Source organism: Haemaphysalis longicornis, unplaced genomic scaffold, assembly GCF_048455015.1.
Source record: "Haemaphysalis longicornis isolate Haplotype H1 unplaced genomic scaffold, Haemaphysalis longicornis Haplotype H1 scaffold_9, whole genome shotgun sequence".
NCBI classification, from domain to species: domain Eukaryota; kingdom Metazoa; phylum Arthropoda; class Arachnida; order Ixodida; family Ixodidae; genus Haemaphysalis; species Haemaphysalis longicornis.
Genome location: NW_027526460.1, coordinates 131,055,293 through 131,073,343, shown reverse-complemented (window position 1 = coordinate 131,073,343; position 18,051 = coordinate 131,055,293). Strand labels below are relative to the sequence as shown.

The 18,051-nt window shown below is 47.6% G+C and overlaps 1 protein-coding gene and 1 pseudogene across 2 annotated transcripts in view; both read left to right on the top strand.

The window, feature by feature from the left end:
* LOC144151374 (hydroxylysine kinase-like) overlaps positions 1–7,662 on the top strand; it is an 83,923-nt gene extending 76,261 nt beyond the window's left edge. For both annotated transcript variants that reach the window (XM_077682407.1, XM_077682408.1), the window contains exons 7-8: positions 1,500–1,783; positions 5,650–7,662. In XM_077682407.1, the coding sequence (XP_077538533.1) occupies positions 1,500–1,783; positions 5,650–5,853 (488 nt within the window). In that variant the 3' untranslated portion in view covers positions 5,854–7,662. The remainder of the gene's footprint in view (positions 1–1,499; positions 1,784–5,649) is intronic.
* A 6,936-nt stretch (positions 7,663–14,598) lies between these two features.
* On the top strand, positions 14,599–17,121 carry LOC144152109 (uncharacterized; annotated as a pseudogene).
* The last annotated feature ends 930 nt before the right edge of the window (positions 17,122–18,051 follow it).

Here is an 18,051-nt window from a genome sequence, read left to right as displayed (position 1 = left end):
ATCATCGAATTAGATCGATAACAACGGCGAACAAAGTAGAACATTCCTGTCGAGTGACGACAGGGCGATACTGTCTCCCTATGAAATGAGATAGTTAGGGCAGCATACAAAAGAAAGGGAAGGATACACGCGTTTCGCTTCAAACGCTGATTCCATAGCCGGCTGTGGCCAGAGGTTAAATACAAAGCACACGAGCAAACGAACAAAATGCATGGTTCGCGCCTATATTAACACGCCTAGTCAATGTTCTGCACCTCGGCGGAGGTGCCTGGCTTGTACAAACGTCGGAACTGAATATTGCGCCTCTTTCATGCCAGTAGACATCGAACTGTTCCGACTTTGAAATTCTCAAAACCCTTGTTTATTCCATGACTTCCTTGCATCATTACTCCGTTAAGTTGATTGTCGTTGTTCTATGCCCATTTTTGGGGCAGCCACTCTGTAACCTTAATGGTTTACCTGTTTTCAGGTCTGTGCATTACATGCGCGTCCCAAGAAAACCTCTCGTTTTGCTAATTTGACTGTGATCCCTTCTACTCGTGTTCGTAACCCAATCGAAGGTGCTCGTTTTGTTTTCCCAAGAGTTACTCTTATTATACTTCAAAGAATGGCTCTTCGGTCTTTATCCGCCCCGATGGCTCAGTGAGAGGCGTTTCGCTGCTGATCCCAAGAACGCGGGTTCGATTCCCGGCCGCGGCGGCCCCTTTTCTGATGGAGGCGAAAAGAAAAACGCCCGTGTGCCGAGGTTTCAGCGCAAGTTAAAGATACCTAGGAGCGCAAAATTGATCCGGAGCGCTACACTATGTATACGGCCTGGCCTATAGCCTAGGCGTAGCTTGGGCGCGTTAAACCCCCAACATTTGACTGCTTGGACTTGTCTAAGCATTAATTCAGTGTTCAGAAAGGCGCCAAGTGCATGCCGCATAGGTCGACACCGACAATACGCATCGGTTCTATTTAATTGTTTCCGATGGTGGAGGTAGCCCAATGTTTACCCTTATAGAGTGCTTTAGGGATAGCTCTTAGCCCACACGAATTATTATGTGGATATCTGTCTCAGGATGGTGGGGTTTGCACTGAGAACTTGTACGAAACAATGATATCTCATTCCTGTTCTAGCACTATTCAGCCTCAAGGATGCTTTCGGCATGTGTGTCCTCATAACCATCCTTCGCCCCAGTACCGAGGTTGCAATTTGCGAAACCAACCTCGCGTGAACTAACAATTAAAAAGACGCTTTAATTAACCGTACCAGGAACTTTCATTGCGGTATAGAATTTTCACAGGTGCGAGTTGTGCCACGGGTGCTGGTTGTTCGCAAAGGTCTTGCTTATATGTGCTTCGCGTTCACGCTGCCTGCTATGGAAGAAATGCTTCTTCCGTCCAGGATTGTAATCGGCTTCACAGGAAAGGCAGCGCCAAAAACGTGACGTCAAAAACAAGCTGGCATAGCTCAAGACATGATCCCGGTGTACAAATTATGTTGCGTCTTTTTTCAGGCGTGCTGCATGGTGACCTGAACGAGAAGAACGTGCTGACGCGTCCTTCCGTAAAGGAGGATAGGGCAGAAGACCAGGGCGACCGAGCAGGCGACGAGGTGTACGCTGTGTTGGACTGGGGCGACGTGCACGGCGGGCCCCGGGTCCTGGACCTGGCAGTGTTATTGGCCTACGTGCTCATCGCTCCTACGGGGAGCCGCTCGGCCGAGGAGAACGCGGGGCTCGCGCTATCCGCCTACCTGCGGCACGTGCCCGAGGAGAGGGAACACGTGGCTCTGCTGAGGGTGCGTAACTAACGCTTGCAGGTGCTTGGGCAGTGAACGTTCTGATTGGAAACCGGTGTTGTTGATTTCCGGTAAAGAGCATTGCCGATGCCGTAAGGAGTAAAGTGCCCTGCGGAATTTTATTGCTGCGAGGAGGTGCGTGCACAACAAGCGCTGCAATTAACGTAGACGGGATTAAGTTGTCATGTGGGTGTTTGCGCACTGCTGGAAATTTTGCTCACCGCACAAGGTACTGCAAGTAAGTAACGTTTACTTTTCTCCTGCACGCACACGTTTATACTGTAGCGTCAAGCCACAGTGCCAGCGGCAGCAGCGTGACGCAGGCCCACGAGCGCGCTCACCCGCCGGAGGGCTCACGCGCCCCTGGCATCAGTAGATAGAGACCCCACGGCGTTCCGAATAAACTGGCCTTGCTAAGTGGTCTGGTCGTCTCTGTTTCAACGCCTCCGTGGTATGCGCTCTACAATACAAATCAAAATATATACCTGTTTCTCTTCCTTAGAACTATTAGCGCTTACGCTCCAAAAAAAGGTCCCTTTACTATAATGCATAAGGCGAAAGATAGGGAAAGTAATGACCTCCTTGTCTCCGGGCGATCGGATAGACAGTCACAAACGAAAAAACACGGAAAGATAGGGCGATAGATAGATAGATAGATAGATACATAGATAGATAGATAGATAGATAGATAGATAGATAGATAGATAGATAGATAGATAGATAGATAGATAGATAGATAGATAGATAGATAGATAGATAGATAGATAGGAAGAGAGAGAGAATGGCACAGAGGAGTGGTTCCTTCTTCACTGGAGCCCATATGCTGTCTGCGCTACCTTCACGAGGGCATGCAATTAGAGGGGATTCCAACTCCACAGACAGCCCAGGAACCGATGTGTGCATTTCTAGGGTAATTGAATAGTTAAACAACCGCTTGTACACAATGACGAGTTTTTGGTCAGCATCAGCGAAGAGAAATCCCCCAAAGTTTCCAGTCTTGTGTACTGTAAAGTTTTGCTCATGACTGTACATGTCGGACAGGAAAGCACTCAAAGGGACATCTTGGTTCTGAACAACGAAGAGGTGCCTTGTCATTCACGGGCACAGGTGGAAGGACTTGTAGGTGTCAGGCACACAGACGAGATGTGTCGCTGGTTTCGCATGAACAGGGGCAGATAAGGTATGAACGCGCCGACCAGAGCATGCCGATTCCAAGCACACGAACAGGAACATGTCAGTTAAAAAAATACGGAGACAGTCATTCACGTCACAGAAAGGAGCACAGAAGCTGGCAGGTTCCATATACACCGACAGAGCCGAGTTAGTTTCAAACGCAAGTAGCACTACCGATTCAGTCACAAACGAATGGGAGTGCCGCCGTTCTGTCTTCTGCTGCGCCATTTGTGATTAGCAAGCCAGTAACGCCTACCGACTAGCCGAATTTTCATTTTTAAAATACATGGGCATGTCGGCTACGAATTCACGGACATCGCCGTGGACACGTAGGTTACAGGCAAAGGGAGAAGACCATGCAGGTTTCGATCGGCCGTGCCCTTTCTACAAGCATATACGCGATAGTATCGTTTACGGATGCATTGAAAGGGACAAAGGCATGACCACGGGCATGTAGTTCCCATGAAAAGAACGGGAACCAGAGAACCGTATAGATGCTATGGAGGCAAAAGGTGAAGTAGGTTAAGTTGGCCTCAACTAAAACTAATTTTCACTTTAAAGTAGGCTTTTTTGTGGACGCTAGCATTTGGTGTTAGGCTGGCTTTGCCGCAGAACACATTTTGTTATGGGCGCTATTGATGAAGTACCACTGACAGCTATCACTCCAGAAGAGCTCCAACGTTTTCATGCGTTCAGACTTATTTAACATGCACAAAAACGGTACATCGACGGTGTATTTTATTTCAGCTATGAAGAGTTGCCACTTGTCGTAAAGGTGCTCTGGCGACATCTTTTACTGCAGCCGGGATCTTCTAAAATCGGAGCGAACGAACATTAATTATTTACGAGATAATATTTTAACGCCTAAAAAGGCTTCTACGTTATCAAATGGGTGTAAAAAAACTCCATATTACCCTTTCTAGTAAATTTCCCAAAATTACGATTCAACAAAAAAAAAAAAAAAGAAACCTGATTTTGGAGAGTTCCTGAGGTGGAATTCCGACTTCATGTCTTGTTGTACTGTGTTTACGAGTTTAATATTTTTTTACAAGCATGGTAGATTAATAGGAAATCTTGCGTTATATACAGTCCCTGTGTTCCGAAGCAACGAAAAGATTTACTCTGCTAACGACTTAAAAAGGAGCTAGTCCATCACAAAACTAACCGTCTGATTCCCTTGGCTTCGGTTCACACTGAAAAATGCCGTAAATTGGGCCGATATATCATGTGGCAGCGCAAAAATTTAGGACGGGAGTCACTGGAATTTTTGGGGGAGTAAAGAACTCCGACTATAGGGTACACTTGTCACAGCCGCCCACTATGTGAGGTTGTCATAGGCTCTCCACAGAAGCGGAAATGTAAAGAAAAGTGTGTCCGGTCAAAGACGTGAAGTTTGGTGGGATGTGGGAAGGTGGTAGCACGCAATAATCTTTCCTGATCCCTCGGTAGCGATTTGTGGGGTGAAGGGTAGGTTTTACGGGACAGCCTATAGTGCTGCGTAATTTCTTGGTATATTACAAGAGGTTGCATGCTCTCGGGCTCGGCTTCGGCTTCATCAGCGCGGACTCGGCGGGTCAAATCTCGAGCCACGAGGTTGGCGATCTCGTTGCCGGGGATGCCGCTGTGAGCTGGTGCCCATACAATCCTGACTGACCTCATCGGGGTTCTCTGATTGATTAGTCGAAGGGTTGTGACGTGCAAAGCGACCGTTGGTAAAATTGCAACACGTCTGCTGGGAGTCAGATTATAATTTTGGCGTCGCTTTGGCTGAGCGCAAGTGTTATCGCTGCTTCCTCGGCTTGGAGAGGGCTGTGTCCAGGGATTGAGATGCTGCACCTGTGCTGCTTATTTAAAACAATGGGGACTGCCATGGCTGCTCTACCGGGGTAACAGGCTGTGTCCGTGTCGGCGGTGAGTTCTAGCAGCGAACGGTCGTCGAGATTCATGAGTGCTTTGCTAGTAATTTGGCCAATTCCTGGAGCCGTGTGGCGCCTCAGATTTTAAATGGCCGCTGTAACTTCGTGAAGATGGAGATTTTCGTCAAAAAGCTCGTTTTGGCTGCCGGTGTAGGGGGGCAATGGCTCCGACGGGTGCGCAGGGAAATACTGGGCTTTGAGAGCAAGAGTCATTCAGCAATTCCCAGGCAGTGGAGCGGATCTCCTTTTGGCTCTAAGAGGTCGACAGGAGTAAAGAAAGATAATTTCCAGTTAGGATTGTCCCCCATCTTCACACTTAGCAAGAAAACATCTCGAATTCCTTTGCTCGCATCCAAAAAGCGGATCAAACTTCAAACTTCAATTTGCCTTCAAAGCCCCCCCCCTCCCGTTCGATTTGTCGCCCGGCCCCCGCCGCGTTGGCTTCATGCAACAAGGCCCCCTTCCTCAAAAGGTTATCGATCCCTGCTCTATATGTATACTTGAACTGGCGCCATCCCGCCGAACACCTGATACACATTAGCTAAGCTTGCAATCCTTATGTGTGTCATGTAAGCATAGAAGTGGTGGTTGTGGCGCTATGTGCTTTGGATTAGGCCGCTCTTTGAATATTGTGTTGTGTGTTCTAGGGTGCCATTTATAGTTACTCCTGTTTTGTCTGACCAGTGATGCCTCATGCTTTCGTGCAGTTTCGCATTGCTTTGAGTGTGGTGGACCATTTGAACTAACAGTGGTTCCGCAATGGTTCACACTGCGCAGACGCTCATCGCCGCCAGGCTGTGCCAGTCTCTGGTGAAAGGGCTTCAAGCATACCAGCAGCACCCGGGCAACACGTACGTGCTGGACACCCAAAAGAGCGGCTGGCACGGCCTGCGCCGACTTTGGAACATGCCCAACGATGAGCTGATGGCCGTATGGAACCGAGTCCTCGGGGAGACGACGTTACCATCGGCTGACACGTAGACCGACGCTGTTTAACGCACGGCTCGAACACAAGAGCGGAACACCATCAATATTTTCCGAAGATGTTTTAACGGACTTCGACTGCCACAATATTGCGATAGAAAAACTATAGGATGGTTCGGGATGTGATATCAAGAGTATTAGTTACATGCTGATGTTGAGCGACAGCGTAATTGTAGTTGTAATAGCAATTAGTAGAAAATAGTTTTACTCGGTCTCGCATTAGCCGGCTTCCGGGAGATGGTGCCCCAAGTAACGGCTTCATCTGCTGACGCCGTCAGGTTTTCAGGCGCAACCAATCAGCGCTCGCCGTTCTGGACTGTGCATGGATGAGCAGCTAAAATAGCCTTCGCGGGTTTGCTTTGGTAGGAGACTTGGTTAAAGCATAGCATGCCCACACAAAAGGAACGCAATTTGTTCCCGAGAAGTGGGTTACAACTTCGGAGGTAGCGAGCGTAAGAGAAGGCCATGTTAGGTGCATTGTTCACCGAACGACCTTGAAAGACGCTTTCTCCATCTAAGGGTACAAAAGACCATAGCCTCTGTGACAAGCGTTTGCTGAGCGTTAGAGAGATACTAAAGTGTTATATCAAGCTGACCTGCATCTGTACATTAGAGTGGTGAAAAGGGAAATGTACCAGTCGCGACAGCAGCCGTTGGTTAACAACGCCACTGTTTCGGTATATTCTCCCCAAACACTTTTTTTTTCAGCATACAGGTTTGCCTTAATGACTACGATTTGTGATGTCACAAATCATGGATCCGGAAGCGGCAGCCACAAAGCACTTCCGGCGCTTGCAATCAACTCTTGGTGGGGGCATGGCAATAAAAACACAATGTATCCGTCAACATTAGCTTCAACGTGGGACAACGGGAGAGCTATATTCCATTGTTTATGTGCGCTCATCATATACCGGACATATTCGCTGGCTGCGTTCTCAGTTATAGGGGGCGCCCTTCCTTAAGTGCTAATTTATGCAGGGAATATAGACCGCTGGCAAACACGGTAGCAAATGCCCGCTTTGATTATTTCCAGAGGAATAGAGCCCAGTTTGTTCCCCAAAAAAGCCGTCATAAATAATTTCTGAACTTCTGAATTTAGGTAAAAATTCATACGCACTTTTCTGTCCCTTCAAAAACTGAACTTTCGATCTGTGATGATGTCTCGCCATACCTCAGTGCGGCAACTTGAAAGAGTCTTACTATACACCCTAAAAGCACGGCTCAGGCTTCAATGTTATAGAAAGACGTTCTTTGTGTTTAAAGCTTGTAGACATGAATTCGTTAAGGAACAAATTAGTGTACATCTAAGAGACATCCTATGCCTATTTAAGCGGGAAAAGTAGTTAGACTGGGCATGCGGTACGGTGGACCAAACGTGTTGTCCACAAAAGTAAAAAAATGGTCTCTAAAAACAAGATGAGAAGTTTTTCTTGAAGTGGGCATCCGCTGCCTGATCATGACGTTGTGTTACCAAGTGCCTTAAGTATGGCGCCTAATCGAGTGGTTCTTTTTATAGTAGCGAAAGTTGTTTATCGTTAAAAATCGGGTAATCGAGCTATCCTTCTGCCCATACGGCTATCTGATAGAGGAGAGAATAGACACCACACAAATAAAGACAAGTGTTCGACATGCGCTGGAAACATCTTCATCTGTTCCGATTTTTAGGGAAAAGTTTTTCTGAATTGCCTTTTACACTGCCTGTCGTTAGTTGCATGGAGGTTATGAAGTACTACTGATTTCGTTGTACATCGCTCAATGTGTACGGAATATTAAGTGTTAATAAATGAAAGCTTGAGTATACCGTTACCATGTTTACGTTACCGTCTATCGTGCTTGTGGGAGTCGACTGCGCATGCGTGATAAGGTGCCGCGAGCGGTAACTTACCGGCACGGGATTTACGTTGCCACGGAGCTTCCTGAGCAGACGAAGTGTACCCTTGCGTTTTGATTACAGCAAATGCAGAGCTCTCAGCGCTTGACAGAGAATAACAGCGCTTAAACAGGACGAAACAAAAGATTGACAAGACAAGGCGCTGACTAGCAGCAACAAGGTTTATTTCATCGTGGCGGAATATATACCATTGAAGAAAGATAACCACAGAGAGGAGGAACAGATAAAGATAAAGAGATCGTAAAGAACTTATATTTACATACATAGACACGCGCGAAGAAAGTTGTCATCGCTCAAGATAATCGTGCTCCTTTTGTAGCAAGTCAATAGATGGCTTGCTGACGGATGAATCCTTTCGTGTGTGGATTACGTGCGCCTCGAAGATCTCTCTGGCGCACTGATCTTTGTATTTTCGAAGCACACGTGTCTGGTCGAATTTGGGTGTGCACTTGCACTTGGTGCAATGCAAGGCGAGATTGCTGCCTGTTCCTTTCTTGTAAGTGCCTGCATGTTCCCGCAGCCGGTCATTCAAACAACGTCCTGTTTGAGCTGTGTTCATCTGTCTCAACCGTCATCCGCCACCTGTCCGTCCGTCAGCAAGCCATCTATTGACTTGCTACAAAAGGGGCACGATTATCTTTACAATCTCTTTACAAGTTCTTTACAAGTTCTTTATAAGTTCTTTACAATCTCTTTATCTTTATCTGTTCCTTCTCTCTGCGGTTTTCGTTCTTCGAGGGTATATATTCCGCCACGATGAAATAAACCTTGTTGTTGTTAGTCAGCGCCTTGTCTTGTCAATATTTCTTTCGTCCCGTTTAAGCGCTGTTATTCTCTGTCAAGTATGTACCCACAAGCCCGCACTGCCACGCTTTTTCAGTCTCAGCGCTTGATGCTTGATACAGCCGATAAAAGTAATCTTAGTTTACGTTATTTATTGCGTTTTTCTTACTCAATGATGCCGAGGAAAACGAAAAATGACTATTTTTCCCAGATGGCGAGCAGGATGGCCGCCCGTATAGTCGTCCTGAGCCTCGCCCGCCGCAAATAAGTTTGTATAAGTTTTTGAGCTCGTTAAGTGCTTTTACGCTTCCTAAATTGTGTTGGGCAAGGGAGGGTAGGTTATTGAATAAATACTAAGACGCATTTTACTAATTTCTTGCCGAAATATTTAGTGCGGGGGGTAAATTCTAGCTTACCTTGATTCAAACTCTACTCAGTAGATGGCGCCACCATGATGTTTCTGTTTTATAGCTCTACAGGTTATGGCTGCAGTATTTTCAGAACAACCAATGTTATTGTGAACGCTTCATGCGAAAAGTGAAACATCCAAGCTACTTTAAAAGAAAGCAAACTTATATCAGCAATAAAATTATACGTCATTTGCTTTGAGACTAATTAATCGGATGTCTGTACCTGCACCTCGGCGGCCGGAATACGCCAACCGCAAACGTTATACAAAAACGTGTCGTACCGTTTTCCGCGCTAAACGAAAACTAGGTAACGATATGCTAAACTCTCTATTAAACAATTGCAGGTGTTATTCAGAATTTTTTGATTATTTATAGGGCATTGCTTGACGACGTGCAATATTTAATGGTTACGAGCCAAATACTGTTGACGAGCTGCATCAAAGTTTTGAAAATCGAATATAAAAAGCCACATACACTCTCGGAACTGTTATGCGCTACGCAAAATAAGGAATGTGCCGAGAACTGCACACCCACTTTTTGTCCACTCATGAATGTCTCTTTTTCGTTATTATTTAAATTGACGGAGAGTCGGAGACATGCGGGCTTGAGTTTTCAAAACACCATATATTATACAGAACTGGATAAAATAAATTTCAGCTTGTACATTTTCTTCTGGGAATGATTGAATTCCACGTGCTGGCTGCTGGCATGGCATGCAAAAGATATTCGGATATGTCCGATGTTAGCGACAAGCAGTTCCAAGCACAAATAGACTCATTATTGCCATACCTTATACCTGATTGTTGCTGAAATCTTTCTCAGCTATCCTTTCTGAGGCCGCTGGCTCTGGAAATGAATAAGGGAAACACCTTCGATTCGTACTGGATGCTGCTGTGAAACCCGTCTTCGATACTTCTCGGGTCGAGCATCAAAGCCTGCCGCCGTTCGGGTGCTTTCCCTCTTGGACGGTCGATGACCCGGTGTGTCCATGATGACGTCGCGGTGAACTATGCTTCCACTTGACAATATCCCAGGGGTTTCAGCGACCTCGCGGCCCCTCAAGCATCAACGGGCCAGTGGAGGCGCTGACAAAAGCATCACTCGGTGCCTCGCACGGCAAGCTTCGACAAGCTGGGCCAAAGAAGTGCGTGAATTTCTGCCGAAGGTGTATCAAGAGCCTTCTCCTCCTGAGCACCCGCCCTGGATGTTCCCGCCCATACCAGTCGCGACTACTGTGCCCGGTATCACGAGGAAGGAGTATATTCCGGCTCCCGCACTAAAGTTCCTCGCCCTGGACTACATCTCGCGGATATACAGAGACCACACTCATGTGTACACTGATGGGTCGGTGTCGTCAACATCATCCACTATCGGGGTGTGGATACCGTCATCCCGTACTACCATCAGTGTCATGCTCAGCCACAGAACGTCAACTACGGCTACCGAACTTGCAGCTCTGAGGGTGGCTTTCGCTCATATCGTCAAGCAACCCGCTCGAGAGTGGGCCATCTTCACAGACTCAAGGGCTGCCCTTCAATGTCTAGCATCTTTTCCAAAAGACCAGCTTGTGTGTGACATACACGCTTTAAATCTCCAAGCTCTCCAAGCGCACCATCACATTGTACTTCAGTGGATTCCAGCCCATTGTGGGATAACTGGCAATGTGAAGGCGGACATTGCTGCATCCGTTGCGCATAAGCATAATGGATCGGCAATAGCTATACCATTCTCCAGGAAAGATGCATCTATACTTGCATCCAGCGTGGCATGGAACATGCAGCGTGCAGCCTGGATGACGTATCACGTCATTACGCGCCGTTATATTTCATAGATCCCAACTGCAAATTTCAAATGCCACCAGGACTCCCCAAGCGGGTACAAGCAATTCTACATCGCATGCGGTTGAATGTCGCATACACGCGCAACTTCCTCTTCAAGATAAAACAGGTTACGTCGCCACTCTGCCCACACTGTGATGTGCGAGAAACCCTGCAGCACCTGCTCTGTGAATGTGCTCGATTCAGTGCTCAAAGAGTATCCCTCGCAGTGACTTTGGGACTGCCGCTTTCCGTGGACATGCAGCTAAAGGACGTTTTAGGACCATGGGCTTGTCTCAAACGTGCTTTAAGGGCTACCAAAGCTCTGATAGAGTACCTGCAACACACAGGTCTAGACCAGTCGCTGTAAATAACTCGCCGTATCTGTACGCATCAACTTCTTGAACATCATCGCCATCATCTTCATCCCGTCATCAACTGGCGTAGCAAGTTAGGCATTTTAGCCCAGCTAACATCGCCAGACTTCATTAAAGATCGCTCTCTCTCTCTCTCTCTCGGTGGTGTGCCTCGCATCACTGTCATGACCTTTTGTGGCGTGTCTGACGACGCTGGAGATGTCTTCAACGAGCCACCCGACGAATATTACGAGAGAGGAACGCAAGACGTCTTCCCGGCGGTTCAACATCGAAAGGACAAAGGGGGCTCCGACCCCAGGCGGATTGCCTCGGCGGAGGCGACCTAAGGCTCACTTGCGCAAGAGATGAGCGTGTCTCTTGGTGTGTGCGTGTGCAGACGTCACTCTCGGCGCCATGAATTTTGTGATTGGTGCGTCCTGACATCAGCCGAGAGAAAGGGTGAAAGGGGACGGACCGAACGCGCCTATTTGATCTCGCGCGCTCAGAAGCGCGCTGCCTGTTCTCTTAGATCGAGATGTAAATGCTTGTACATAAAGTTTTCTTCTCCTTCAACTTCGCCATCATGACTGCCCCGGCAGGACACCAACATCAGTCCACTTCGACCACGCTACCACACTTCGCAACAATGCTTATGTTAATACGCATTTACTTGTGACACTGTTACACAAAGGTCTGTGGCCATGAAAATTTATTCAGCATTTGGAATTTCACCCTTGCGAGACTTTGCTGTCAACAGCCAGATTTGACGCGTTGTAGTTCCGTCTGTAAACTAAATATAACTTTTGACTTGCACGTTATTTTTGGACGGCGTAGTTTGTATGTACCATGCGAGTACGCCGGTTCTAACAGCGGAGATGTTTAGGGGCTCGCGACCTCCGGCGATGATGCCCCTCACGCCAGGCGAGGGTGCCGCGTTGCGCCAACACATGGCGCCACCGCCTCGACGGCCGTCCAGGCGAACGTACTCCGCTGGGTTGACAGACGGCGCCACTGCCTGGTTGGCCGTCCAGTGCAAAATTCGGCATGCGGCGCACGTCCGCCTCACTACATATGCACGAATAAACTACCAGACCTCGGTGGGCGAGCATCGGACACGTACATACCGCGGGAAGCGGCGTTCCGAGCGACCCTCTCCAGTGCGGGAGGTGGGCGCTAGCGTGCCGAAGTCCCGAAATACCACTGCCGTAGTCAAACGAAAGTTTGCCGCACACGATAATAAGGAGCCGTACTCTTTCTACTGTACGCGCTCACCCCCGGTACGCCACTTTCGGATGCTTACCGCTGGCCCAGAAGTGCTTCCTATACAATGCAACGGCCGACGAGTGCGGGTCATCGGATCGTGCGGCAACGCACGCTGGCCCCAAGCACGCCATATGTATGCACCGATACACTACCAGAATTTTGCGGGTCAGCTTTGAGTACGTGCATATAGCCGCAAGTGGCATTGTGAGTGACTCTGGCCTTGCGGGAAGTGGCTGCGAGCGTGCCGAAATCACCTCCGCTGTTTCAGCAGATTTCACAGGCGTGGAACTGGCTTTAATGTATTGCCTTGGCGCTTACGCAAACTCAAGTTGAGACCGTAATTACCGACTCTCAACAGGCTTGTCGCAACTTTTCCTGCGGTCGAATACACAAGACTGCGCTTAAAACACTGCAACAGAAGCCACTAGCGAGACCCGTAAAGATATTCTGGGCGCCTGCGCATATTGGAGTCTCAGGGAATGAGATTGCCCATCTCACAGCTCGAGGATTGACCGGCCGAGCACCTGAAGACGAAGATCTGCGTGCGCTTCCTCCAGTCTCGTATCATGAGATTACCGCGTACTATCGGCTACAGCGACAAACGCACGCCCCACCGCACAAACAACTACCTAAGGGCCATGACAAAATACTTCGCGCCCTGAAAACTAGCGCTTACCCCCACCCGAGCAGATACCACTACATAGCCACCACCGTGTATCCCTGTTTGTGCCGCTTCTGTGGGGAACCCGGGACAATATTTCATATGGTCGGCGGCTGTACACGAAGCCCACTTGACCCGCCCAATCCCTTCCGCACTTATATGAGCTTTGGGAGAGCGCCTTGGCCAGCTCTTCCCTCGACGTCCAGCGCAAGTTGGTGGAGAGGGCAAAAGACGTGGCCAGTGCCAATGGACTCCTGGAATGAGGAGGCCACCCTAAAGACTCTTTACTAGGAAACAATAAATATGTTTAGTCTCTCTCTCTCTCTCTCTCTCTTGTAATGCGTAGCATTCTTTGCCGAGGAAAATTACGGAAAATTACGGAAAATGGCGAACCATGGAATGCCCTGCGTTGTCACAATAATGCAGATTGCACGAAAGTTCCACCTGTAATCGAAATAACGGATAACAACTGTACTCACACGTGCGGCAATGCTCGACCAGATGTGCGTATTCCTATTTTTTAAGCGCATTACGATGCTCCATTAGCCGAATGTTTATGCAGCGACCCGTTTGACCAACGTACACTTTTTCGCAAGATAAAGGAATCTTATAAACAACAGTCACACAGCACAGTACAAAGGGTGATACGTGTTTCACTTTACACCCTCTTTTCTTTTTTTTTGATTCCTCTTCTGAACGTTGCTGGACTGCCGGACAGACGATGTTTAATTTAACAGGGGCAGAAAACACAACGTGCACACCGAACGGTCTGAGCTTGTGTGAGGAGTTTTATTCGATGTCCGAGGCAAAGGTAGACTTTGTTCCAGGGCAGCGGCGAATGAGTGGTGCGCGTACGACAGCTGAAGAAGTAGGGCGTCGAGGGCATCGGCTGTCGGGACGATATATTTGGAGGTCTTAACGGGAATTTGTGAAATGCTCAAGCCGAGAGTAGGGATTAATCGGGTTGAGTGTCTAGAACTCTGACCGACGGCAAGGATGCGAATCGGGAAAAGCCGCGTGGGAGGAACTAAATGTGGATAGGAATAATTGAATAGGTGCTGGCATGAATTGTTTCCTGTGTCACGGAAAAGTGACAAGTAGTGACAAGTAGGGGAGGTGTCACTGTGATGTGTCAAGGGCGATCCCCTTAGAGGGGGTGCACAAAAACCCCTTCAAAATAGAACGAAGACCTTACATTTGAATTGCGCGCCAAAAAGAGACCAATCTATTAGCGCTGCGACGGAGCCCGACGGCATCATGACCAAATATGGAAGCGAAATGGGGAGCCAATCCTAAAGCCCCAAGTAACGACTTTCTTGGATCTTTGCCGCCGTTTCCCTTACCTGCCACTGCCCTCCTCGCACACTCTCTCAGGAGGGGAGACGACACGGCTTCTGCGGGCCATAATTGGCTGCGGGGAGCGGAAACGTCAAGAAACGTCACCGTGACATCTCCTCACCTCGTCGAGCGGGTGCCGAACTTCTTTGCCTTTTTCTTTTTTTTCCGCCGGTCGCCATTTGCCGCCCTGTGGCGACGGCGACTTCAGAGCGCACGGGCTTCTCCGCGCTTGTGCATCATCACAATGCCGTTCTGCTGCGCCTATCAATGCAATAACAGAAGTGAAAAAGGGTTCTCGTTGTTCACCATTCCGAGTGGCAAAAGAGATATCCAATGCAAGAAGCAGTGGCTGCACAATATCGGAAGGAAAGACTTTGCGCCTACCAGAAGGACCTCTTTGTGCGAGGTAAGCTATAATTTTTGGTATTTCCGCGCGGGTACCAGGAGTTGACAGAATGTGGTGAACTCACTCTTTCACATTCACAGCTATTCTAAATTTTTTTGCGAAACAAGGCTTCCCTTTTTTTACGGAGAAGCGGGTCGGGACACTGCAAAGTGAGGTCCAGCAAAATGCGCGCCTCTGCATCGATTGGAACTTTAATGCCGATATAAGATACTTTTATTAAAAATACATACATTTTTTTTCCGATCTCTATTGGTCTGTAACGATGTGCTATTTCGGTAGAATTTTTTCCACGTGTCTTTAAATATTTTTGTGCAGCTGTATTTTGTTTCAGACATGTTGTAAATAATTTCTTTTTGATAGTAAACTAAAAACCGCTTACTGAATTGTGTTAGTCATGTCCAGCAACGCATATTTTTTCAATATTTCGGTATTTAAATTTGCATTTTGTATGTTTACATGGGCTGCCCATTCGTGAAGTATTGGCTAGAGCTCAAGTGTAAATATGAACTTCTACATCACAACAGGAGGACATTGAGGCTATGATTTAGTTCTTTTTTTGCATATCGGAATGTTTTAAAACCAATACCTGAGAAGTTTTCGTGATACCACAGTTTCAAATAATCGTGTTATTGTTTTGCAGATCCTTTTTACTGAAGATCAATTTGAACCATTGATACTGCAGAAGTATGGAAAAAAGAAGCTAAAACCAAACGCCGTTCCAACTTTGTTTTCCCACCGGCCGGCTCCAAAGCAACGAAAACCTCCCGCCAAAAGATGCGAAATTCGCACACACTTGCAGCAAGGTGAGCGATGTCTCCGGAATGGCAATAACCTCTACTGATAATTTACAATCGATATGCGTTATCTTGCCGCTTTGAATGAGTGTAGCCAATATTACCCGAAGTTATTTTTGCGAATAAATCAGTGCGTGACTTCATTGTTGCCGTAGGCAAGGTGAACTTCGGGACATCTGAAAGTAGCAGCTGTCAAGAACATGTTGCCTCGTTATCGTGTGGATCTGCGTCCAATTCCTCAACTTCGTTCGTTGGGGAGGAATATGCTGGATCCTCCTCTGCCAGTCTGTCGGTGCCGACGCAACGGACACAACTTGCAGTGATGGGTTTTGACGACGAAAGCGTAATAGCGCCTGTGGAAAGTCTGTCCGAGGTTTTTCGTAAGATTCTTTTTTTGTTGTTTGCGATGAATGTTGGAGCACCTTCTGTTTCTTCACAGGGTTTTCATGTTCAATTTTATTTACAGCACAAGGCCCACTAAGCCCGCAGTCCAGCAATAGCCAGGCCCACATGAACGCGGCTTTGTCAGGTGAGAAATGATAGCTTTGTTGCGGGCTTTTCAATTTTTTTTTCTAATTTGCATTCCACAGGTTCGCTTGTCCCTGTGACTTCAGTTGCTGGTGACAGCACAGCTTCAAATTAGTCCTTTGGTTGCTGGAGAATGTACGTTTTATTTATGTGGTTCTTTTTCCTCGCTTTCAACATCTGTCAAGAGGAGCTATGTTCAGGAGAATGATGATGTTCTAAGATTTGTCTTTTTTGTTTTCAGCCGAAGAGCCCCTTCACTTGCTCACCAGTAACAGCGGCAATCACTTCATCACCAAAGATGTTTCTAATGGTAACCGCTATCTTTAACGTGTGGCTTTGAAATGTATGCATCGATAATTCTTTGTGCAGGTTCCCCTCATGCAACACACCAGCTTGTGCCTACCGTCAGTCTCGGAGTGCCTCCTGTGTCTTCGAACCTGGAGGCCTGTAAGCAACTTTTTGTGGTGATCCTTAACACATACGACGGGTTAATAATTTGTCGCCTCAGGCTTTTCGTGTCTTTTTTTAGCATCTCAGCAGGCGCTGTTGGATCGGATAGCGCAACTGGAGCGCCTTCAAGAGAACACCAGGAGAAAATTGGTTACAGCAAGAAAAAGGTACCTCAAAAGCGAAAACGAAAAGTCCTGCTTGAAGAAGAGGATTAGGGGCCTTTTCAACGAAGACCAAATGCGATCAATGGAGCGGTTGTCAACCCAAGGAATGCGATGGGAAGCGAGCACCCTTGTTCACTCCCTGAGGCTGCGCCTGACCTGTGGATCACGTGGGTATAATTTCCTAAGAGAATATGGATACCCGATTCCGGTAGAACGAACCCTTCAAAGGCACATTCAGCACGTGAAGTTTCGCCCAGGACTCTTGACCGACATTCTGGACCCCCTAAAGATGAAGGTATTCAATGCTCATAGCCAAAACTACTCTGCACGTGTGGCATGTACTGTAACGCGAAAATACCTACCCCACTCCATAAAATACTTGTTTACCTGGGCATAGGTAATGTTTTTCTGAAATATCTTTTGGCATTAGTCATAATTAATCGTAGCGGAACTGCTTGGAACAATTTCCCGTTTATTTGCTGTTGCAGGTCAGCCTCATGAAGCCTGAAGAGCGGCATGCAGCACTCATGATAGATGAAATGCAGATAACTTCGGGACTTGTTATCTTACGACCACTCGTGCGGTAACGTTCCGGGGGCGCCCACGCTCCCTTTAGCAGATGGCTCTCTACCTGATGATAGCCTAGCTACCCATGGCTTAGTCTTCATGCTTGGTGGCGTGTCATCCAGATGGAAACAGGTAGTTGGCTACCATCTTACAGAGAATTCTTTTTGCGCAAGTTCTCTTAAAGCTGAACTAATCAAAATAATAACGGCATGCGAATCCCTGGGGCTCAAAATTCATGTTGTCGTTTCGGACATGGCTGGCGGAAACATGGCACTGTGGAGCCGGTTCGGGATTCACGCTGGGAGGTATATTAAGCCATCAACTAGTTGTGCCCACCCATGTGATCCAGCCAGGAAACTGTGGTTCACGCCTGATGTGCCCCACCTTCTGAAAAACCTCAGAAACCACCTGACTTCTGGCCAGGCCATTTACCTCCCAGACGAAGTTGTTCAAAAGCACAAGCTGCCGACACCTCGTGTGGACCTGGCCCATGTAAAGAAACTAGTTGAGGAAGATGATAAAAGTGAACTTAAAATTGCTCCCCACCTTAACTCGTTATGTGTTGACCCGAAACATTACGACAAAATGAAGGTAAAGTTCGCGTTCAGCCTTTTTCACAATGACACCGCGGCCGGTTTGCGGCTTTTAGTAGGCAGCGGTAAACTGGAAAAGGAAGCACTTACCACCACATGGTTTATTTCAAAGGTGTTTCGGTGGTTCAGATTAATGACCTCGCGGACTACGAAGCTTGCTTTTAGTCATGCTGT